The following is a 24,853-nucleotide window of genomic DNA, read 5'->3' as shown; positions in this document are numbered from 1 at the left end:
AAGACCTGGAAACAGAGACACGTTGAACAGGGCTAAGGCCAGCCTGTCCACAATCACGTGTCAGGAGAGTCCGCGTCATGGGAAGGGCTCGTACCCGACACCCGAGGAGATCAGGTAACAGACGGGGGTCTGTTTCCTTCTACAGTCAGAGAACTATGCGCTTCTCTGCCTTCTGATACCTTTTGATATGCTAAAAAATATTTTAACTTGTATGTATTACTTTTGTAAATAAGAAAAAACCATTTCAACCCATCAAAATGATATGTTTAACCAGAAGCCCTTGGTCAAAACCCTGAAGGCAGAGCAGACTGCTGGGCCTCGTCAGACCCACACCACCCCCTGGGTCCTGGCCCTAGAGGGGTCCTTTCCCACCTGGCCCTCATCGCAGCACTTCAGTGACCTTCTGACAATGCACAGCAGGGTACCAGGCAGCGCCTGCACCCAGCACTGTTTGGAAAGTACTGGGGACATGGGGATGGCCTTGAATCAGAGGACCCATCCTGGGTCCCTTCATACCCAGGGCCCGTCAGGGTCAAGGCCCTTTACCCAAGACCCCCAGTGCAGTTACCTGCTTGGGGCTAACTGCCAGGAGAAGAAAGCAGAAGCAGCAGAGTGAAAACCGAACAAAAAGCGACAAACTTAGCATCTGCGCTGCTTTTCAATCTGAAATTATTGTTTTTAACCTTTCAAATCTTACTAACGGGGTGAAAATAATGAAGGAGTCTAAGCAACCTGGATCCGATGTCCTCCCAGCCGCCCTCCGATCCGTCAGTCACTACACACTGCTGCCCCATGTGCAGTATGACCTCACGAACTAACCCTATTCCCACAGCAGCTCACTCCCACTTGGAACGCCACCCCATCACCCCGTTTCTGAGGCCAGAAAACTAGAAACCACTGCTCACTGCCACCCAGTATCACTAACCTTCACTGACCAAGTCTGCAAACATCCCATGAAACCTTCCCACGCAGTCATCTCCCAGGGAACCCTCCTCACAGGCAAAGCACACGCTGAGTCCCCTCCCCATGACAACAGCCTTGGAATACATCAAGTGCTTCATGGGGGGGAGGGGCCACACGACGGTGGGACATTCTGAGCCTAAGTCCTAAGCTGACAGACGGAAGTTCGGCAGCAGCTCATGCCCAGGTAGAGCTGTCCCAGGAGTCCGAGGCTGGGCATCCTTACCGTTTTCACCCGCCACACCCCCCAACACAGGCCTCCTCTGCAAACGCACAGGTGTGGGTGTTACAGGTGCACGCGAGTGGGGCAGGGAGGAGTGGCTCTTAGCCAACCAGGAGCCACCAGGAAGAGAAAGCACTCTGCCCTCTGCCTGGCACGTCCTCCCGGGCCAACTCCTGCCTGTCTGCCTGACTCGTGGTCCTCTGAAACAGCCACAGGAGGGCACTCTGCGCTCACCCATCAGCTAACGCCACATGCTGCGTTTGCTACCGCCCTGTCCCTCTCCAGACTCGGAACCCAAGCACTCTTCCTTGGAACCCCAGAACCTGGCTCTCAGCAGGCAATGCGTGCTGAATCAAGATACATTTATTCGTATTCTAAGGAACGGGAAACGACATCGTTTCCTAAAGTTGTATCAGGTCTCACTCACAGCATACTCACGTCTCAATGTAGCTGGAAGGAGTGTGGGAGACACTGTCAAGGCGCTCCTGTAAGGCTGCCAAGACCTGCGGGTTCTGCATCACCTGATCTGTGAGCTTTTCTATGAAGAATTAAACACAGGGCCAAACAATTTAAAATATGCCCTCACCATCAAAGAGCCCAAGGCGGAAACCACCTATATGCATCTTCTTAGCCTGGCTGATCTGCTTAATTTCTACATACATCAAGTGGCTTCTTAAAAACATCTGTTTTGAAATGATTTTAAAGACAACTGAAACTTTGTTAATCCCCAGGTGGGTGGTTAAACTCTACTGAAGGGCACACCTGGCGATTTCCGGTTCTTACCTCCCAACTGAGGACATTGTCACTTCCTAAGTGCCAGCAGCTTATCTCCTGTCACCTCGCCTTCTCTCCCCAGTCCCGTGGTGGGGCCCAGAAGCTAAGGACAGGGATGAGCTGGCGGTTCCTCAGGGTAGATCCGCGCCCACTTGTGCTCCAGCTTGCAGCCCAGGAAGCCATGACTGTCCCCAGTGCCCCAGCGGCCAGACTGCCAGCTGTTCTCTGGCTCCACCTTCACCTACAATGTCCTCCGGCCCAAACCCACTTCTCCCACAACTGTGTCCTGACTGTCCCCCTCCCAAGTCACTTGCCTTCACAACTCACACTCATTGGTACCATTTCCCAATGAACAAGGCACCAAGAGGGAAGTGAGCAGTGCGACCACGCAGCGCCCCACACCCGGCTCACGGCAGACTCAGTCTGCTGAACAATCCTCTTACTGACTGCACAGAAACCCAAGCTGAGCGCCCTCGCCTGACTTAAAAGGTGGTCCGTACCTGGGAGCTCTGCCGTCCCTTTTGTAAGAATGTGACGTGGGCGAGCAGAGTACACTGAGTAGGCACTCAATTTTCACTACAAGCCACTAACAAGCACTGTTCAATGTATGCGATTGTGTGCATATAACATGTCCTCTAGCTCTGGACCTGGAATGGCCTAGAAACAGTGACACCTGGCATCTACACTTAGTTTTTAAGTATACTTAGTTTTTAAGTATCTCTCCCTACCAAAAACACAGGGCCCCTTGGATAAATGATAAAGTCCAGGTCTGGGGCAAGGCGAGTTCAAGGGAACATGCGATATCACTGTGCCATAAAGCTACTCAAAAAAACAAAAAAGCACTCAAAACTTATGGGGACACAGCAAAAGGACACAGAAGCCAGCCTGAGGGACCTCCACTGGCCAAATGGGACAATCTGTACACCAGGAAGGATGATGATAGCAATCGATAAGACACTAAAGGAACGACTGAGCCATGTGTCTACAGTGACACTAAGGGGGGGGGGGCTTCTTTAACAGTGGTAATGAGTGCTGGACTGGCAGAATGAGAAAACACCAATGTTGTTACTGATTCAGCAAGGATCGCCAATGGCTACTGAAACCACTATGTGAATGTCTCACGGAGAACAAGATATCCACAGGGGGCCCAACAGGTTACTTACTAGCAGGCCCTTTATGAGGGAGATGTCTGGCAGACACCATCTTAACCAAGTCACCAATCTCAGCACCCCCATCACGGGCCTGCCTGCACTTCCCACTGTACCAGGTCACCTGGTGGTCATGTGGTGGTCTTGCCAAAATGTGTACCCCGAATCTAATGTGGAAACCACCAGACCAATCCAGTGTGGGCATTCTACAAGACAGCTGGGCACACGGCCTGCTGGTTGGTGTGTCACTGCGGTGAAGGGTGAGAGGGTGTGGGAATGGCTCTACAACAAACGAGACAGAGCTGAGTGCAGCACACGATCTGTGGCTCATCTGGGTTTGGCTGTGGGGCGCAGCTGTGAAAGGCCCGCTGAGGAGACAGGGGACGTGCCATGACCATACGTTAGCTAATGGTAAGGTATTCAATGTCTCGGTTGTGGTAATGGCGTTGTGATTATGAGAATTCATCCCAGTTTTCCGAAAATTTACTCTGAACTGTTTTAGGGGCTCTTTTAGCCAGTATATCCACTACTTGCTTCCAAAAAGTTCAGGGGGGAAAAGTATACATAGATTTGAAAACGGAGGGGAGGAGCGGCTGGTTAGCTCAGATGGTTGGAGCACAGGCTCATAACACCAAGGTTGCTGGTTCGATTCCCACAGGAGCCAAGGAGCTGTGTCCCCCACAACTAGACTGAAGACAACTACTTGACTTAGAGCTGATGGGTCCTGGAAAAACATACTGTTCCCCAATAAAATTTCTAAAAAAGAAAATGGAGAGGAAAAAAACACATCTACAAATTTATGGACAAAACATGGTTATCTGGGATCTGCTTTGGAACAGTGGGGAAGAGAAGGCACAGATGAAGAAAGACTGGCCGTTTGTTAATCACTGGTGACGCTGAGTGCCAGCAGGTACAAAGACGGACACTGTGCTATATTCACTTTACTTCTGCAGCCTGAATTTCCTATAACAAAAAATTCTCAAACAAAGTACTGATTTTCATTTTAATTACTCTAACTTCTCCTGAAATCTTTGGGTAACCCTTTACTTGTATTTCTATAATAAACGGTTCAAGAGGCTCCCGCACTGCATGCAAGCTCTCCGACTGTTACCTTTCCCACGTACGCTGAACTGACCTGTAGCAGTTGCGCTTTTAGCAGCTTCCAAGGAATCTGAAGGAACCCCATCTGAAAAACTAGAACAATATACGTAAGAAAGTATTACTACACAGAAAGCTCCGACGATAACTAGCACAAGGGCCTTTTCCGTATTTACCATATGAAGGTGTCTCAGCAGTGACTGGATTTGGGCGGAAGAGAACTATGGACACACACGTGGGTTCTATGCAAGACACTTTATTGTTAAAAACCAACTCTACCACTTAACTCCCCCGCACCCACCCCCACCCCATAGTTCTAATTTCCAATCCTGGCCACAGCTTCTTAATTTTCCTCAAAAATAAATCTGCTCCCTACTTTCAAACCAAACCCACTAACCCACCAACAAGCATGCCATGGTGTTGGGACGGAGAGCCAGGAGAGCAGTTCCCAGGTTCTCGGCCTCACCTGGAAGGGTGCTGGCTCGGTTATTGGATGGCCGTCAGCTGTGACTGGTTGGCCATCGGCAGTAGCGAGTTGGCCATTAGCCGCTGTTGTTTTGCATATAATTGCTGCGGCTGCGTTAGCAAGAGCAGATGTCGTGGGTTGTGCAGACCCTACTTCCTGTGTCTTGCCTGGCTGCCAGCGAGACTGTGGTGCAGGAAGACCCCTTGTTGGGTCTTAGTGGATGTTTGCTTCTCGTGTCTCCACCGTTTGCCATTGAGAATATAGTGGTATGAACCCCCTGTCTGTGGCTCTGTTGTTGTTCCTTTTCGGCCCCACCGAATCCTGCGTTCATCTGCTGGGAGCTGAGCCCCAGCAGGACACTGGGCATGACACATGGTTTGGACACCTGCTCGAGCAATCCAAGAAAAGCCACCGTCCCAAGCTGTGAGGACACAGTATCCAGCGGCTCTGTAAGCTGGCCACACAAAGCCTCTAAAAATAACTAAATCTCACCAAAATAGGCCTAACAGTTTTCAAACATACCTGGACACACCTCCCTCACCAAAAACAAACCACTTAAAATACTACATACAACCAAATGTGACCTTCACGATGACCCACAAAACAGAATCCTTCACTTGACCACAGGAGGCTACAGGATATCAGGACAGGGTCAAGTTTACCACGTGACCTCACCCGGGAGTGTGAAAGCCAGAGGAACAAACCCATCACTTCCCCCAAATGGTTTTAAGTATCAATGTGTGAGACACATTTCATGTTGGAAGCAATTTCTTTATGGGCTTAAACACACAGGGCAACAAAGAGCCATGAGACGGAGGTTGTAATGCCGCGAACGCATGGCTTGCTCTCACTCAGCTACAATGTAAACGATTCAAGTCGGTTTTGGCTCACCTGTTATCTGCCATCTGAAGGTTTTTATCTCCTACAAATTAAAGAAAAGTTGTTACAATTAACATTAAACATTCACAAACAGAAACTGTCAAATGTGCTTTTCCCAGTGTTGTCTACAGGGATGAGGTTTTCCTAGGAGGAAACTTTCAGGGACGGTGGGCATGTCCTACATCTTGAGGGGGGTATTGGTCACCTAGGTGTATACACTTGTCAAAATCAAATTATATACTTAGGATCTGTACATTTCAACGTGTGCACATTTTGCTCATAAAAATTTCTTTTTGGTACTAAAATAACCAGACTTCAAAATAATATTCAATTCTAACTTGCCCTATCTACAGAGTAAGTTTTAGCAACAGGAGTACGAGTATATATTTATGCTAGGCCAATCACGTTGGAGAATGCAAAGCCTTTGCTGCTGTGCACACTGGTGGCTTACTTGCACACTGAAGACAGCGCTTGTGTAGAGACATGTAATACACTACACTCTGTCCGATTCCACTTTTACAAGACACAGATTAAGTCTGTCTCCAGATTAGGTGATGTGTACCTATGAATACTAAAGGCAGGTTCTGAAATGTCTGCTTCTTAACCCTGTCTAAATGCATAGGTAGAGTCCTTAAATGAAAAACAGAGGCTTGGTGAAGTTCCTTAATCTTAGGTGGTGTTTCACATGTAGGTATTTGAACAAAGTCTAAATCCCTCAATCACAATGCTTTAGGGTAAAACAAAGCAACAGAAAATCTTATTTAAAAACAGCTCCAACTGGAACTTATCTGCAATTGTCTTGGCTCTAACTCAACCCCATTTTTCTTGTTTTGTTGCAAAATAAAACATGCTAATTATTTTTAAAATTCAAAATACCGCATAAATGTTACATTATCTTTTTCAAAAAGTTTAATGATTTAAGGAAGCAAATGAAAACCATAAGGGAAAAATAATGCAACTACTCTGATGGCTGGCCACACGCACACTACTGTACCAGTTTGTTACGCACATGCAGCTAAGTTAGTGAAGGGTTTTAAACCCCTACAAGAGTCCCCATCACCTTCTGCAGAGTCGAAAGTCCCTGCACACAGTAATCCGAGTTCCTACACTTCCAGCTGTCTGCCTCGCCACTCTTCTTCCCAACCCATGCTCATGTGCGGTTTGTGACCTGCGTGTAGCTGCAATCCTAGTATCCCCAAGCTTTGGAGATAGGTAGGTCTCCAAAGAAACATCTGCTGGCAACATCCTTGGAGCTAACGCACTTACGTTTACCAGCTGTTAAACACTGAGGGTTTTTCCCTGTATCTTTGATATATTTTGATAACATCTCTATGAATCTCAGTTTATTCAGCTTTCCATCCCCAAGTTATTCTTTAATTATGACAAGAGTGGGATTGCAATAGGATTGCTGGGGCAAAGGGTCCAAATGGATCCCCCACCTGCTGCCAAACTGGTTCCACACTGATCCCAACTACAGCCTGGCTACACGTAGTTACAGCTGTCCGTGGTCTAACAAATACACCCACAGTACCTTCCGTGGGCCGCAAGGAACCTGCTCTCCCGAGGCCACCGCTGCCGCTGCCAGTTTAACGGACAGAGCCCAAATTTCATCGCCCAATCAGTAAACACCAAGCCACACACCTAATGCCAACACCCCTAACTAGCAAGGGACCAATGTGACAGGCACCTTCGTACTTTTTATACCACACCAATGACCGGAAGGGAGCATCCCCAGTGTACTGATAGGACACTGAGCCGGGAAGCGTCAGACACCTATACCAAGTGCAACGGCTAGTAAGAGGTGGACTTGGGTTTCTGTCAATCTAACAGGAAGTAAACCAAGGCGAGCTCAAGTTCCCAGAAATCGAGTTTATTCGGGAACTGCAATTCGCGACACCCAGACTGCAGTGAGCTACCAGGTTTGGGACAGATTGCTTTTATGGGCAGAATGCAAAAGAGGAAACCCAATCAGGGGCCATGCAGCAAGGTCGCTGGCTCACAGGTGAGGAGAGATGAAGTTTTTATCTTCTGTAAATCAAGCGCTTACATCAGTCTCACTTTCAGTTTCAATTTTCTGAGGGCGCATGCGTGAGATTCACCACTTCATACCCTTTGTTTCATTTTAGATTAAATCCTCTCACATTCCCCTTTCTGCTCAAGGTCTTTTGCAGAGCATAGCTGATCATCCTTCCTGAAATGGGGATCTTGCTTAGTCAGAGGCCTCATTAGCCATAGGCATCCCTCGGACCTGAGGACCATCCTCAGATGTCCTGTCCCAGAGGGAAATAGCAGGCCAACATGTGGCCTCATCTGAACAACAGAATGGTCGAGAAATGGGGAATCTTAGTCATGTTCCTGTGACTGGTCAGTTGAGCTTCAGGGTAAGCCTTGGAAAGGAACAGAACTTTATTTTGTACATACACCTGGGAGGAAGACATGTGTTTGCTGACACAGGAGAAATTTAGTGAGGATTACACCCAGGGCCACAAGTCCAATTACAGCTATTGACTTTTCAACCAGTCCCCCCAAGCTGTCTATACTTAAAAGGTGGAAAATGTCCCAGGTCCTGGCAGCCTGGCCTACTTCAGTTAACAGTTTGATGTTATCTGTCATTACTTGTAGTTCTTGTGTTATTTCCCCATCTGGTAACACAAAAACGGCATTATTCCCCAGACAGGGCACAAGCTCCTTCTTGCTGGGCAATGAGGGTGTTTGCTAAGACTTCTCCATGAGGCTGTCTGTCAGGACTGATGGTCAGAAGCTCAAAGAGCAGCACGGAAGGCGGGAGCCCTGAATGACTCCGAACTGCCAGTGCGGGTCCCGCTGTCCCCCCGCCCCTACTCCCCAGGGGAAAGGCTCAGGTGAAGGCACGTCCAAATCCCTTTCTACCTGCGATGTGGTGTCGGTGGGTGCCCACCCAAGGCTGTACCCACCCCAGCTCTTTTCAGTTGGTAGGAGAAAGGGTCCAGGCTGGGTGCATAGGTGGTGGAAAGGTCTTTCCTGACATCGGCATCAGGAGTGACAGCGACGACTCCACGTCCTTTCCATGCAAGGGCGAGTGTGGAATACACATTTCTTCCACATAGAAAGAACCGATGTTTTCTAAATATGGGGTGTAAGCAGACCCTTTTGCTCAGCCTCTCTTTCCTACAATAAGAGACGATCTCATGATTAAAAGCAGCCATTTACAGGGCCGGCCGAGTGGCACGATGGTTAAGAGCTGGCTTGGGATGCCAGAGGGCCCCGGTTCGGATCCCACATATGAGGGCCAGTGACACTGCCCTCCACAGCTGAGATGCTGAACAACAGCTCAACCTGGAGCTGGGCTGCTGTGAGTCGCCGGCGACGGTGTAGGCTGCAGCCCCTACTGCAGTGGGTTGCCATGGGCTACCGTGTGTAGCCAGCAGCCAGCGTGAGCAGCCAGCAGCCTCCGTGAGCGGCCGTCCAGAAGCCGGCGACTGATGTGCCTCGCCCGGGAAGAGCGCAATGATGGTGCCAACTTGGGCCAGTGAAGCAACGTCCTTCACAACTAGACTGAAGAACAAAAATGACAGCAACTTGTCTGTTCCCCTTCCCCCAATTCCCCAATTAAAAAAATCTTTAAAAAACGCAGCCATTTACACACACACAAGAATTGGTGTTACTGTGGTAGGAATGGTTACGAGAACATCTTAAATTCTGAAGTATGTGGAGTATTAGGTGAATCAGATTGTTCTGGGTGAGGTTCTGACAGAGGTCTGGGGGTTTCCTAGGGAGAAGATAGGTTGAATCAAGTTCCCACTATCCGCCGGCTTTCTGACCGATTTCCCATGAGGTAACTGCTGTAATTTTCATCACCCCACCAGAGGGACCCACCTGCCAAACCTTGAATGGTCTATTGAGTAAATTAAAATGTCTCAGGGGGTACGACTAAGCTTCCCTGGGTTGAATTTCAGACAGTTTGGAACATGCAAAATAAGCCCCTTTTGTGGCCTTGCTGGTGACTCCCCACCGCTACTGATTCATAAATGTTGCCGTTTTCTCAGTGGACCGATGGTTTAATTTGTGTTCAGGGGTCAATAAAGGAAGTTTTAGGTTTACTGGCAGGACTGGCTTATTACTGGGTCCAAAGCAGAGCCCCTTTTCTTTGGAGTGCCTGCAGCCTCGACTTCCCAATGCTGCTTCTTTCCGAGGCCAGCCCTGGTTAGTTCCCTCAGGTCCTCGCCGGGGGGAGCTGTAGCCTTCTGGATAATGAGTTTCCGTCTATGGATGGTGTTTTCACCATAAGGATGGTGTTTTCTGCAGAGATATCATCGGCAAGGTGGTTTCTTTTGGCTTCCAGATTTTTTGCAATAATGATATGATAGGATGGATGTGCTTTGGCGTCACCATCTATTGGAGCTGCTGAAGGGTCAAAATCTTCGTTGTCTTTCTTTTGGTGTCATCTTCTGGGATAGGAGCCAACTGACTAGCCAGGCTGATAAGGTCAGGGTGAAAGCCCTCTCTTATTTTGTACAGGTTCTTTCGACTAACAGGGTAGGTCCTTGTTTAAGTCATTTACACATCAAAAGCCACCTGGGTGGCTTAGACATCTATGGAAGCCTGGAATTTCCTTTAAAAACAAACAAACAATCAAAACACAACCCAGCCTGGAGTTGGCTTCCATAGTCAGGACACGCATGCAGGCTCTAGGATGGTTTCATGCAGGCTTTTGGCTACACTGCAAGCGAGGTCATGTAAAAGGCTGGTGGCTGGTTTAGGTGCAGTCCCAGGGGTTGTTCAGCTTTCTCAAGTGGCAGTTCTAATCCTGCACTGGGCATGATCTTCTCCAGTAAGCATGTGGACTAACTGCCAGAGATTGGAGACCAGGCTGGTAGGTGAGGGTCACACTTGTGAATTTCTCAGCTAAGCTGTGGGAGCCTCAGTTACCTTGGGAAAGTCCTTCAGTACAGCCCTAAGCTTGGCTTTTGTCCGAGTGTAGGAAATTCAGGGTGGTTTAGCAGAACTCTCACAAGGTCTAATTTTGAAAGGGACACTTTTCAATGAGTTTGGCTGGTGAGGTTTCAGAGGAAGGAAAGATAGGAAGTTCAGATGGGGGGAGGAGCAGGAGGTGGCCAAGAGGGCCCTGGAGGAGCGGAACAGTGGGGGTGGGAGGGACCTCAGCCAGCACCAAGAGGCCTCTGGGTGTTTGTTTTATCATCTTTAATTGTATATTTACTTCAGTCAATTTGGAAACAGTATTTAGTAAGGAAGCAATTTTAGAATCCTCAACCTGTTTAAAAGCTTCCAGTTACCAACTAAAATAAATATCTCATTTGGATTATTTAATCTTGCATTCTTCTTAGTTCACAGAAAAACAGGTTTGGGGAGACCAAAGATTCCCCGTAATGACACTAAAGTTCTAAATTATGCTTAGGGAGAAGGTCCATTTAGTAACAAATGCGCACGAGGAAAGACTGTGATTTTTAACAGGAACTGGCTGGGGTTTCTGAAGCAGGGCCACCCTTACAACACTGAGATGACTGGGATCCCACTACCGAACCCAGAACAAAAGATACAGCTGCCCTTGAACAACACAGCATTTAGAAGTGCCAACCACCCACACAGTCGAAAATCCATGTATAACTTAAGCCAGCCCTCTGCATATACAAACTCCCAACTGCAGATAGAAAATACAGTTGACCCTTGAACAGCATGGGTTTAAATGGTGCTGTTCAAACCCGTGTTCGTCAGGGGTCAACTGTACTCACCAGGAGGACAACCTGTCCCTATCCAGATCCGGAATGAAGTCTGCGAGCTCGAAATCCGAGGGGCACCTCACTCAATCCCGAGGGTCGTCGTTCCTTGGTGGTTGCTGCCTTCGGATCCCAGTTCTGACACCATGTAATGCCAACCTATTATAAAAGAAAGGAGGTAAACTAAGGCGAGCTCGAGTTCCCAGAAATCAAGTTTATTCAGAAACTCTAAAGGAACTGGATTCAGGACACCCAGACTGCAGCGAGCTACCAGTGAGTCTGCTGAAGGTTTGGGACGGGCTACTTTCAGGGGCACAGTGCAACGCAGCAAACCCAATCAGGGGCCATGCGGCAAGGTCACTGGCTCTAGATGGGAGAGTTTAAGTTCTGATCTTCTGTAAATCAAGCACTTACAAGACATCAGTCTCAGGGTGTTTCAGTTTCAGTTTTCTGAAGGTGCATGTGTGAGATCCTCCACTTCATACCCTTCGTTCCATTTTAGAGTAAACCCTCTCACAGTCACATCCAGAGCCTCCTGACTATTCCCTGCCACCACCACCCACTTCGCCTCCTGCTGCCATTTCCACCTGCTCAATTCAGAATTGCTGTTGCAACAGACAACCATCGGCAGCCCAGTCAGGGTCAGGATCCTGCAGTTCTGCAGCATTCCCAAGAAATCCACTATTTAGTGTGAAAATACTCCTTCTATCCTGTTCATTACGTAGTCCCAGAGCCTGAAACAGCGTCTGGCACAAAAAATATCTGTTGAGCGAATGAACACCCTGTTGCAAGACACACGCCAAGGAGCTTAGCCTTCCCATGTAATGACACCACTCCAACTTAATAAATCCCATCAATACAATCCACTTAATTTCCATCTATGTGAAGGCATGTGCTACTCAATCCTATTTTTGGCAACACAGTGAATCCTATTTTTGGCAACATAGTGGCAAAGCAGTTAAATGAAACCCAACACAAAATTCTCAAAAAGAAAAAAGCCAAATCAGGGTAGAAAAACAAAATAATGAGTTTAAGCAATGGGAATACAAGCCCAGAACTCAACATCTAGAACAAAGCAGACACACAATAACTAACCTGCTTTTGATCTGGAGTTCAACCCTATCCTTACCACTTCCTAGCTCTGTAATCTCAGTTTCAACATCCATAAACTAGAAAGAACCTCCCTGAGAGGCACTGTAAAGACAGAATTACACACGTAAAGTACCTAGTACTACCCATTCCAGGTCTTTTTCCACTTTAACTGCAATATGCTTATAGAACATTGTATCTATTGCTTGATATGAAACCAACAAATCAAGTTACTGCTCCCTTTAAGGAAAAATAATGGAGAATGATGACATATTATAAACAACATGGAGTTCAATTAGTCAAGTTTCACCAACATAAATTATTTATTTTTGTTTAGCAATCCCTACTACAGTTAAAATAGGAAGTTACAAGGAACTACCAAATTTGCAGGTTTGAAAAATATAACCATCCACTGGTTTTACATATTGATATGCTGAGTTTAATATCAACGTTATGAAACCATAAGCAGGTTCTCCTACTTTAAAAGGCAACCAAGGTAAAACATGAAAGGGATACCAGGCAAAAGAATGTTCTCAAGTTTCAAAAGAACACAGTAGGGCAGGTTCCCTCCCAGGGTCAAAACCTTTGAGCATACTATTCTAAATGTGATTAGCATGCAGATTTGCATGATTACACAAATGGATGTTTTGCTTTTATTAAGATACTTCACAATCCTGTTTATGGATTAAATTATTTTTACCCCAAATAATAGAACCGTTTTCATGGAAATTTTTTTTTTAATTTTATAGCAAATTATCCAACATAACTTCAAACTCCTAATTTTTAAACTGAAAACATCTGGTCTATAGCTAGAGTAACCATATTATTTCAAATCAGGCCCTTTTGAGAAAGGTGTAAGCTGGGAAATATAGTTGCCCTTCACACAGCTAACACTTTTAAACATTATCGTGCCTTAATCGAGTCAAAGGTCCTCACTGTCTTCCCATGAGATAACTGAAGGATTAAAATTAACTTAAATGTAATCAATGTTTCTGTAAGACTTTAGAATTTCATTATAATCTGTAATTCTTATTAAGTTAGAGTGCTAGTTAAATACACCCCGTAGCATAATCACTTGGTTCACATGAAATCTGAAGGCCAGAGATCCCACCCTATGGACCTAAGATGTGAGTCTGATTGGCTCTGGGGGGACAGGTCCAAATCCTTCAGGACATCAGAAAGGACAAAGTCAAGACCTCCAAACATCTCCACCCACAAAACATGGCCAATATATGAACGAGGCCCTGGGATAGTCCCAATCTCACTTATATTGCCCAGTCAATAGATTCTTTTACCCAGTTTATCACTACATTCCTTAGTATTAGAAAATAACTGTGTTGGATTCAATACCCCAGCAGTTAAATGAAAAATCTAAAGTAAACCAAATAACTTTAAGTTTCCAAACTCACAGTAAATGTTCTTGCTGATTAATCTGTAATGTCTTAGCAATTTTTTAAAAAAGGTATCCAGGGGATGGCTGAGCGGCTCAGTTGGTTAAGACTGCGAGCTCTGAGCAACAGGGTCGCCGGTTCGATTCCCACATGGGCCAGTGAGCTGCACCTGAGCTGAGCTGCCAACAGGGGGCAGGATGGCTCAGCTGGCGAGAGCATGTGCTCCTAACAACAAGGTTGCCAGTTCAACTCCTGCATGGGATGGTGGGCTACACCCACTCACAACTAAGATTGAACCCAGCACCTTGAGCTGAGCCACCGTGAGCTGCCAACGGGCAGTCGGATGGTGACTGGACTTGGAGCTGAGCTAGCTGCGCCCTCTACAACTAATATTGAAGGACAACAACTTGGCTGTTCCCCTTCCCCAATAAAATCTTAAAAAAAAAAGGGGGGGTCCAGGTCCTACACTTAAGATAGTCTTGGTTATGTTCAAAGTAATTTCGAATCACATGTAATGACTTATAATCTAATATAGGTATATGAACTTTTCTGGCATTCATCATTAATTAATTAAAAAACACATTTACATATGAACTAAAATTGGCGAATAATTAATGCATCTAGGTGTTAGACACGGGGAATTACTCCTTTTGTGTATGTCTAAAACTGCTTCTCATGTTTTTTAAAAAGAGCGGATAAATGATACGTGCGCCTTCCCCCTGAACAAGCTCCACGAGGCCCGGACCTGCCCACTTGCTCAATGCAGCAACCCCGGCGCCCAGCCGGGACTTGGCAGGACAGAGTCTAAGCAATCTGTGCTCCATTCACTCCCTCACTGCCGCTGAGCGCCAGTGTCACCTGCACACAGCATGGCTTCAGGGACCCCACACACACCTTAGCTTCTCCCAAGCAGTTTCTGAAGACACCCAGGCAGTCAAGTCTGATTACAAGAAGACCTAACTGCCACTGGAGAGGAGAGGACAGTCCTTTTTAGAAACTTACTAGAGACCAAGCCTTCAGTTTTCAGGAAGTAAAAAACTATTTCCTTTCCTTAATCAAAACTATTTTTATTCAAGGCAGTTGTTCTCCATTGTTATAGCTTCTATTTTCTCCTCTGCTCACTTTTCTCTGCAATTCATTAGTACATGACTAAGGCAAACATTTAAAAGTTCTCCTTAATCCTGTACTTGAAGATCTTGTCACCTTGTCATTAAGAGTTTCCCCCTCTCCATCCTATGTTAAACCGCACCCCCCACATCCCTATTCCTTCTCTCTACTTCTCAAAAGCACCCACCACCATCTAAGTTGTCAGCCTCCCACTGCAGAAATATATGAGGGAGAGGTCGTCTGTCTGCTTTGCTCAGTGCGACAGCCTAGTACCTAGAACTAGCACAGTGAAGGTGCTCATGAATGAACGGATAAACATATGCAAAGCACTGGAAGCTACTTTGTGATAACTGGGTAAACAAGTAACATCTCAAATTATAACAACTGCATTCTTCTAACCCCTGTACACAAATATTTAAAATGCAAAGCTGATCTTTCTACCACAAAACTATTAAAATAGAAATCATCTCGTTTTGTTTTTGAACAGGCTTTTTTGGAGAATAATAAAGTATATTAAATAAAAGTCCCGCAGGCCCAGAATGGAAGCACATTGAGTTACAACAGCTGACAGAGCACACTTGTAAGAAGAAATTTAAAGCTACCCAGTGGTCAAGATAGAAAGGAAAAGATCACAAAGAGATCTTTTGTAGTTTTTTTACTACAAAAATACCTGTCTCTCCTGTTGCTAAATACTCATGAAATTTAAAATTCAATGGCAACCGAAGTAAAGCAGCCCTGTAGTCATCTGAAGAGGGCAGGGCAGAAAGCCAATGGTCACCAAATGAAAGAAATCTACGTCACCACAAACTACGTCTTAAAAGTTTCGTTAAGTCAAACAACATTCTTCACCGCCCGTTAATAAGGGTTTCCCAGTTTCTGTGTGCTCATGGACAAACCTCACCACTGCAGTCAGTAGTTGAGGGAGTCAAGAATTTGCTAAACTAGGAGATACCATGCAGAGCAAGCTAAGGCCAGGGGAGCCATTTCCTGCAATGATTCCACATCAGCAGCTACTTCCTACTTCTAAAATCACACCTGTGGCAGAACAAATTAAGTAATATCAACCTTTTACTTTGGATGCCTAAATACATTTCCCTTTAAAAAACAAAAAAGTAAGCACTCCTTAAATAGTAACGCCGGACCAAACTCCCAAGCTCCTCACTGCTGCCTTACTATTCAAGTACCGGCCATCAGTGGGAGTAGAGGCTCCGAGCTGTATGGGGTTTTGCCAGTTTCACACAGTGGATGGCACCTAGAACTCTGGGAATTTCAATCACCCTCCTACCCACAGATACTATTTTTCCAAAACAAAAAGAAATTTAGGTTCCCTGGCATACATTCTGCAATACGTGAGTTTATAAAAACCAGTTTTAAAACATTTGAACACTGCAGACAACAGAAAGGAAGAAAAATAACTCTCCAAGTAATTTTGAGCTATATTATGCCACTGATACATGTACATTTGAGGTCACCGCCTCTTGCTGCTAGAAGACTACCAACTGCTAAAAAGAAGAAAAATGGCAAAGACTTCAATCCTAACCCCAGCTGGTCAGAGAACTAACTACAGGCACAGGAACTGGTACGCTCTCAGCATCAAGAGGCTGTTAAAAACCCTGACAGGTTCGTGGAAATAACACAGCCTAACTCGAAGTACTCATCTCTATATAAAATTATGAGCTACCTCATGCAGATAAAATCTCTAAACTCAAAACACCACAGAAGAATCTGATAATGTGAAGTCAACTCACGAAACTGCAACGCCTGAGCACTGTTAGAGGACAACAATGCTAAATGTATCCTTTTCAGAATTCAGTTTGCTGAGGTTATCAAAACAAAAATGATAAAATCAGCTATTGCAAATAATTTCTCCAATCACTATTCTATACTTGTTTTGAAAAATAACACAAAGTTCACAAAAGTGTTTAGGTGTTATTTTATGATACAGAGGCACAGATGACTGTAGATATTCTAAACACTGATAACCGGGGAGGGGTGGGGAAACTGCAAATGTATGTATAATAATAGGTATTTAAAACAGCACTATAGTGTTGAAATAATTTTTTATATAACTACAAATAATTATTGAGAATAATTCTCACCATACCATGAGATGAGGCCTTAAAATTCTAGTGAAAATGTCCCTAAGTAAACTTGGGAAGGTTACAATTCCTATACCTGTTTTATCTATAAAACAAGTCCCTTTTATCACTATAATTCTTTAAGAAATTAAGTTTTGCAATTGTTTTTACTGCATTTTATTGACCAAAAAAGGTCTTGTCTTCAATTGATCTTTCAAGTCTCTGAAAAAATAGGGTAATTTAGCTCCAAAGATGAAAGAAAAAAGTTTCCTTGTACCAAAACAAGTAAAATAGTAGCTAATAAACTGAGAAAATTCATTTCCCGGGGTTTCTTTTTCCTGCCAATTAATTCCACCTTAGTAAGTGAACCACTACTAGGTAACTAACGTTTAAACCACCTTCCTCTTCTCTAGTCGCTGGTTTAACCTCCGGATACATCCCGATTCCTCCACCACCTTTATTGCTTATTCCACTAGCAACTGCTACCTGCGGTCTGGAGCAATTCCCAGCTTCTCCTCCAGAAGCAGTTAGCCCTCTGCGGAACCGCAGTTTTGAGCTGGAAATGATCAACCAGCTCAAATGCGCCTACACTAGCCGCCAGTTAGGCCCCGTGCAATAACGAAAACGTAATTCTACATGAAAACTTCCATTCCCTCTACAAACGCAGTAAAGCTGGGCAGAGTTACCACTGCCTGCATTTTAATCCCAGCTCAGTCGCCTCGCACAAGCCTTCGCCCCGAGTCCCGGGGCCTCGAGTTCCCCGAGGAGTGAAGTGGGGCAACGGCAGCAACACCGGCTCACAAGGCCGTCGGTTACCACGACACGAGTTAACACGCGCGAAGCGACTGGAGTCGTCCCTGGGAACAGCGGCCATGAGTCGCTGAGCGGTCGTTACCACTGCAGGAAGGCGGTAACTTAAAAGGCTGAACTTCTCGGCCCAACGCTTTGGCCGCCACACGCGCGCAGGGGAAGGTCCACAGGCCTCCTTTCCGGTGGGACGCGCAGGAAGGCGGACAGGGACTCCCGGGGCGGGCAGAGCAGGCTCGGGCCGCGCGTCCTCCGGCCGCCTCGCGCGCGCACGAGCACCCGCGCCGCCGCCGCCACAGCCCTGGGCGGGTCGAGGTTCGATGCGGGGCCCGGGCGCGGAGCGGGAATGACTGCGGACGGCGCAGCCTTACCTCCACCAGGCGGCCCCCTCCTGGGAGGGGCGGAAAGCATCCAGACAGGGAGGGCCGCGGGGAGAGGGGCCGACGGGGCTGCTGTCACCATCTCTCCCCTCCGTGACGCGCACGGCTGGTAAACGCTTCTCTTCCGCAGCATGATGGTGGGCAGGCGGGAAGGCAGGCTCGCTGCCCGCCCTGCCTGCCGCATCGAGTCCGTCAAGAGCCCGGGGCGTTCGTCAGTCTGCCGGGGGGTGCCCACGCCGCCCCCCTCGCTCTCACTACACGGGCTCCGACAGCAGCCGGGAGCCCCGCAAGGTCTCCGTTTCCCCGTCAAACCAACAAAACCTGCACCCGACGGGCTTCAGGCACCGAGCAGCCGAGGCTCGCGGTCCCGCTCACCCCAGGGAGCGCTCTGGTTCCGAAAACAAAGGCCTTTCGGCGGCTCCGCGCTCACACGGGAGCCCAGCCCGCTCGGGCCGCGGCTCACATGGGAGGCACGGGAGGCGCCCGCCTCCTTAACCTTCCCGGCGACGCCGCGCGGGAACAAAGCGCCTCCTGACCTTCAGGGCCGCGCCGGGGGCGGGCGGAGCGGGGAGGGACGCCCGCCGACGCCCGCCTCCCCGCCGCCGGTCCAGCCTCCCCCGAGGCCCGCCGCCGCCGCCCCGGGCTCTCCGGACCCAGCCCCTGCCGCCACGGCTTCCCGAGATGGCGGCCCCGGGCTGTTCCCCGCACCCCCAGCCTGTTCCCTGGTCCCCGGCCCCGCCGGCCACCCCAGCGCGCCGTTACCCGGCCAAGCACTCGCGTCCGCACCTCACGCCTCCTGCGGCAGTGGCGGCGGCGCAGGCTTCGCTCGCCCCGCTTGCTCCTGGGATTGCGCAGCGTAGCAGTCAACAACGCCACCTCCCATTGGCCGAGCCTCGTCCCCCCGCGTGCAAGGCAGGCTGCGATTGGACAGCCTCGGCGCAAGTCAACTACGCTCCGGCGCCCCCGGAGATGACCAATCAGAGGCTGCGCCGCGCTCAGACCGCGGACCGTAGGCAAAGAGTGTGACGTCTGCGGCGGCGTACACCCTCGCGCCTGCGTTCCTTCCGCCTCTTTAAGGGGCGGGGTCGCACGGAGACCACGTGGAGGGCATCCACCGCGCCACTGGCACCGCCAGTCCCCTGTCGGACCCTGCGCCACCTCCCGTGCCCTCCTGGCCCCTCCAGTTCGGCTTCACTCCCCGTGACCCGCGCGCTGGCCCTGTTAACCTCCGGCACCCACGCTGCCCCTCTCCCTTGTCTCAAATCCACGGGCTCTTCTAGCCTCCTGGGCATCGCAAGTGGAGTCCCTCTCTCACCCCGCCCCCCTCGCCTCCCGCGCACGCAGGGTCTGTCCTGGGCAGCGCCGGGTCAGTGCCTCTCAGTGACTCTGCCTGGCACCGGCTGGGTGGACCCCACGGGCCAGGAGGCACCGACGCGGCCCGCAGCTGCAGGCCGGGTGCAGGTGTGGCCGCTGGGGCTGGTGGTCGCCACAGTGTGTAGAAAAATACTGAACTAGAAACAACTGGAGTAGGAAGACAACTGGGTTGGAAAACCAAATCCCCAGGCCCGGGCTGCTGAGTCGCTACATTTCTACACGCTCTACCTGCAGCTGGGGATTTTCATTTAGTTCATTTTTTTCAGAAACTTTCTTTGGAGTGGGACTGCTTTTGAAACAGTTTCTAATTTTTAGCAAGGTGTTCTTTCCCTACGGTGTTTAAGGGGGGTGCGGGAGGGAGGGGTGAAACCATCCGGAGACTCCTGTTTGAGGAGCTGTTTGAGGTCTTGCCTCATCCTGTTTAATAAAGGCTCAAATCCACCTAAGCCACTGGGTCTGGCCCGCCCGGTTGTCGGGGTTGGTGCAGGTGACATCCAGCTGATGGAGCTCCCCCACCCCACCAGTGGTAGTCAGGAGGCTGCCATGGGCGGGCAGCTGGGCCCAGTCCTTGGGGGGAATCGAATATAGGTGGACCAGCTGTGGGGTGCGGCCTTTCCCTGGGTCACTGCAGTGAGTTGGGAAGGTGGGTGATGTCCGCCCAAAGCCTTTCTGTTTGTGACAGTGATGTGAATGCTGTTTTAATTCCCTGTGGCTGCCACAGCAAAGTGCCCCAAACTGGCTTAGAAAACACAACAGACATGGATTCTCCCACGGTCCCAGAGGCTAGCAGGCAGACATCACGGTGAGGGGTCAGCAGGGCTGCGCTCCCACCAAAGGCTCTCGGGGAGGATCCTTCCTGCCTCTTCCAACTTCTGGGGCTCCAGGCATCCCTGGGCTGGCGGCTGCATCACCCCAAGTCTCTGCCTCCATTTTCACATGCCTTCTCTGTGTCTCTGTGTATCCTCTTGTAAGGACACTTGTCACTGCATTAGCACACATTATATGGCCTCATCTTAATTTGATGACATTTGCAAAGACTATTTCCAAATGTCAGGTGCACAGGTGTCTGTTGGGAGTGTCCACAATGCATGCTGACGCAGTGCCCCGGTGGTCGTCCTGGCCGGCCATCGGGCATGCAGCAGAGAGCAGGGATAAAGGGGCAGGCATTCCTGGACTGGACCACTGGGGCCAAATCACAGCTCCAGCTCACTCTGGAGCGTGAGGCGCTGGTACAAGCGTTACCTCCAGTGGTGACAATGATTATTTCTTGGTTTTCTTTGCTTTGGAAAACAAATGTGTCTAGATGTGAAATAATCCTTTTCAAAGCTCAAATTGTCCCAGGCTTGGCCAGTGGAAGCGCCTGAGGCTTTTTGTTTTGAAATAATGAGACTCCCAGGAAGCTGCAGCAGCAGCAAGAGGTCCCCTGGGTCCCCTGTGCCCTTCGCGGTTTTCCTGATGGTTCTGTCTTGCCTCGCCAGAGGGGCACTGTGTTGTGTGGCTGTCATGTTGTCTGTCACAGGCACAGATTCGTTGCAGCACCACTGCCACCAAGACCCAGAACTGTCCCATCACCACGAAGACCCTTTCGTGTTGCCCCTGGGAGTCAACCCTGCCCCTAACCCCTGGGGACCACTAATCTGCTCCATGTCCTTAGTTTCGGCAGCTTTAGAATGTCTAAATGGAATCATACAGCACGTGACCTGTGCCTCAGGTCACAATGCCTTTGAGGTCCATCCAGCTGTCGTGTATCACTCAGTTGTCCCCGTGTCATGACTCCGTTTGTCTCTGAAAGCTTCCCTTTTGGGCCCCAGATGGTCTGGTGTCTCTCTGTGCTTCTGCTCAGGCCTGGAATCGGCCATTTCGCCAAGGAGAGGACTGGCACTTAGACGAACCTGGCTCTGTGGGCACTCGTGGTGACCAACCTGTCCCCCTCTCAGTCTACACAGCCAGGAAATACCTGCTGTTTAAACGTCAAGTGGTGTTAACATCAGTGATTTTCCTTAAGTCCCCTGATTTTATACTCAGAACACACCCCACTGAAGATGTACAGGGAAGCGCCAAGCTCTCATATCCGTCCACTGAAGAAGCCCTTTCTCATTGGGCTGACCCAGCGTTTGCGGCAGATGGTCCTTTCTGAAATAGTTGCAATGGTATTTCCAGCCCCTCATGCTCCTCCTGGGGAACCCGCCACGCCCCACGGGGAGGTGCCTCCACACCCTCTCCTTGAGCAAGGGCCTCTGGGAGGAGCACAGTGCAAGTCACACTGTGTGGCTTCTGAGGTCAGATCCTCACAAGACCTACAGCTCATCTCTCTAGGGACAGGCACCTTTGGAGCTACAGGCTGCCACACAGCGGCCACCAAGCTGGACACCACATCAAGCAGCCCCAGCTTTGAGTCTCCCCACCCCGTAGCGGGCATGACTGTGCAAACCTTCAGTGTCTGACCACCCGGAGGGAGACTGTGACCCAGAACCGCCCAGGGGAGACCTGTCAACCCACAACCACCAGAGTCAATGATGATATGATTGTCGTTTTTGGCTGCTACGTTTTGGGGTCATTTGTTACCTAGCAATAGATAATTGGCAGGAGTTTGTTTCACTTTGTTTTGGGCCTTTTTCTTAGCAGTTTATTTTTGGTATGTGAAGCATTTCCAAGGTTCAGCGGTCAGGCAGATCGATACCCAGAGCCTGTCCTCACTGACTCACAGCCATCATGCCCACGTGTGACTGGGTGCTCCCACGACTCCACTGACAGACAGCTGGTCCCGACCTACTGGTCAACGATACTACAGCGAGCAACATGTGCACGTCACATCACACTGAGCAGCTGTGTCTTTTGGGCCGTGTCGTACAAGGAACCAAGGGACAAAGGACAAGCACGTCCACAGCTGGGCCCTCCAAACAGGCCCCCAGGGGTTGTGTGGCTTTGCAATGCCATCACCGACGCCTGGGAATGGACGGCGATTCCCAGCCTGAGTGTCGGGCACCGGTGACTTGATCATTTGTCCTGACGGAGCCGCGCTGACGCCAGGCTCTTACAGGTGTGGAGCGGGTCCTGGCTCTTCAATCCTCTGTCGAGGGTGAAGCTGCTGGAGTTCAGGTGCTGAGCCTGAGCCCCAGCGGGCGAGAACGCATGAGCGGGGTGCGGGCAGGCACTCCCCACGTGGGGCCTGGTGATAAACGGCTGCCCTGCTGTGCTGAGATGTGCTCCTTATCTCGGCTGTCAGCTGAGCAGATGCTGGACCTACGGCGGTGCTGGGCCATGGCCAGGCCCGCCTGCTGAGCCAGCCCTGTGCCGCCCGAGTGTGGGGCTGCTGTGGGGACGGCAGTGTTTACTCATCAGAACCCTTTTGTGTGGGGCTCAGTGGGCTCAGCTGGTTTGAGCCTGCCTTTTTCCTACTCTAATACCTCCCAATGCGCACACACTCCACATCCACACCAGAGGTCAGCGGCCAGCACTCTGCATGCGGGAGCAATTCTAGGTGGGCGGCGGGCGGAGGCAGCTCAGCTGACCCAGCACGCGGAGCACCGCAGGCTGACCCACCGGCTACCCCACCGGTGCTGAGTGTGCAGGCGACGCAAAGACAGCGACAGGCCTCACTGGGGGGGAAGGCTTTATTACCGATGTCTCAGAGCCGGTGATGGCATGGGCCCTGGGGACAGAATTCTTAGAACCAGGGCCGCTGTAAACATGACCAGAACACGGGCACTGTCACGGGACGCAGGGCTCAGACTGGACGCTCAGCAGTTCACTCGGGGCCTCCGTTCTGAACCACGTGTAGATACTCCTTGTGCAGCTTCTCCTGAGCCTCGAAGAGCTTCTTCAGCTTCTTGGCCTGCCCTTTGCTCAGCTCCTTGCCCTCCGTGTCGTGCGTGGGCAGGCCCTGCGACCGTGAGGACAGGCGGTCACCGACCCCTTCCGAGCCCGGGGGCTCACTGAGCGGGCGCCCCCACCTATCTGGGCACCCGCTCACCACGGCGCTCTGGGCCCAGCGCTGGGAGGCATGCCCGTCCCAGCCACAGAGACATGGCCATCTGGGCGCCCTCCTGCAAGGGGTGCGCGGGGCACTGCACCCACCGGGGTCAACGTGGCAGACACATACAAGAACCGGTCGGGAAGGCCCACGGGGAAAGCGAATGACCGTGGTGAAGCAGCCCTGGGGGCAGGGGACACATATACGCCACGGCCCTTCTGACCAGCTTGTGAGAGATGGCGAATTCAGTCCGTCATTCTCAGTCCGGCCATGGCTCCGGTGCCACAGGCGGCTGGCTGCAGCAGTAGACGACCCCGCCTCCCTCAAGCCACACCCACATAGAAAAGCTCCCCCAAGGTTGGAAGTTCCTGCCGCCCCAATGTAATGGGTCTACCCAAGTTCTGAAAACAAAAGGAATTCTTACATTTTCGTCAAACTTGGAATATTTGTCGCTTTCTGACAGGAACATCTCGCTGGGTGGGATCTTCATCTTGGCCAGCTTGGCGGCCTGGAACACAGACACGCGGTCACTGCCACGAGCACACGCGGGCTTCACACAGACGTGACATCGCGTGCACAAAGGCCGCCCAGGATCATAGCCAGTCACAGGGCAGCCCCCTCAGCGCATCTCTCTTGCCCAGGACTCCCGGCCTCCCTGCGGGCACCGCTGGTGGACGGAGGCAGACAGGGTGCCCGGCAAGTTCCTGGGAGGCAGAGCGAGCGGGGCCCGGGGTGGGAGTACCGCTGTCGGCCCAGGAGAGCCCCGGCCCACACGGACGTGCGCACCTCCTGCTCGTGTTTCCTCCTGGCGGCTTCCTCTCTCTTCTTCCTCTTCTCCTCTTCAACCTGGGGGACAGGGCGCAGCCCCATGAGAGAGGCCTGCCCCAGGCTGCTCTCGGGGCGGGAGGCAGAAGAGGCCCCTGCTGCCCCCCTGTGGTGTGGCCTGGCCCTGTGAGCCCAGCCCATGGAGGGAGATGAGCTGGCATGAGGACAGCCTCAGGCAGCGCCCTGGGCCAGCATTTATCCGTTAGGGCCCCCGGCCCTGCTCTGGACACAAGGGCGGCAGAGAACCAACATGCATTAGCAGATCTGAAGTACAACTGTACAGCTATATGAAGGCACGGCCAGGGGAGGGGGCTCTGCTGGGTGGGTGAGCAGGGACAGCATCATGAGGCCCTGGAGAGGGCGGCAGAGGCGGGCAGAGGTCAGCAGGTGCCAGGGCACGGGGGTCTCATGCCAGGTACGGAGCCCGGGCTAACTGCAGGGGTGAAGGGCAGTGGAGGGGCTGCAGGACACGGTGGAGGCCCACTTCCCACCTGGCAGGCAGCGTGCAGGCAGGGGAGGGGCGCTTCGGGCCTGGGTGTTGGGCTGGAGGCGGCAGGGCCGGGTGAC

The 24,853-nt window shown here is 50.4% G+C and overlaps 2 protein-coding genes across 6 annotated transcripts in view; both read right to left on the bottom strand.

The window, feature by feature from the left end:
• The window catches only part of NAP1L4 (nucleosome assembly protein 1 like 4), a 41,248-nt gene extending 22,262 nt beyond the window's left edge, over positions 1 to 18,986 (bottom strand). For 2 of the 5 annotated variants that reach the window (XM_019667342.1, XM_019667338.1), the window contains exons 1-5: positions 18,901 to 18,986; positions 11,278 to 11,421; positions 5,561 to 5,591; positions 4,241 to 4,299; positions 1,622 to 1,721 (exon numbers count right to left, since the gene is read on the bottom strand). In XM_019667342.1, the coding sequence (XP_019522887.1) occupies positions 1,622 to 1,721; positions 4,241 to 4,299; positions 5,561 to 5,574 (173 nt within the window). In that variant the 5' untranslated portion in view covers positions 5,575 to 5,591; positions 11,278 to 11,421; positions 18,901 to 18,986. Of the gene's footprint in view, positions 1 to 1,621; positions 1,722 to 4,240; positions 4,300 to 5,560; positions 5,592 to 11,277; positions 11,422 to 11,676; positions 11,698 to 18,105; positions 18,127 to 18,876 lie in introns of those variants that run through there. The other 3 variants (XM_019667339.1, XM_019667340.1, XM_019667341.1) reach the window with 3 other exon arrangements.
• A 4,098-nt stretch (positions 18,987 to 23,084) lies between these two features.
• The window catches only part of CARS1 (cysteinyl-tRNA synthetase 1), a 10,448-nt gene continuing 8,679 nt past the window's right edge, over positions 23,085 to 24,853 (bottom strand). The window contains exons 12-14 of the mRNA XM_019667314.1: positions 24,248 to 24,307; positions 23,886 to 23,969; positions 23,085 to 23,371 (exon numbers count right to left, since the gene is read on the bottom strand). Coding sequence (XP_019522859.1) covers positions 23,237 to 23,371; positions 23,886 to 23,969; positions 24,248 to 24,307 — 279 coding nt within the window. The 3' untranslated portion in view covers positions 23,085 to 23,236. The remainder of the gene's footprint in view (positions 23,372 to 23,885; positions 23,970 to 24,247; positions 24,308 to 24,853) is intronic.

Source organism: Hipposideros armiger, unplaced genomic scaffold (assembly GCF_001890085.2).
Source record: "Hipposideros armiger isolate ML-2016 unplaced genomic scaffold, ASM189008v1 scaffold_494, whole genome shotgun sequence".
NCBI classification, from domain to species: domain Eukaryota; kingdom Metazoa; phylum Chordata; class Mammalia; order Chiroptera; family Hipposideridae; genus Hipposideros; species Hipposideros armiger.
Note: the sequence above shows the minus strand (reverse complement) of the source record. Positions and strands in the feature narration are given on the sequence as shown.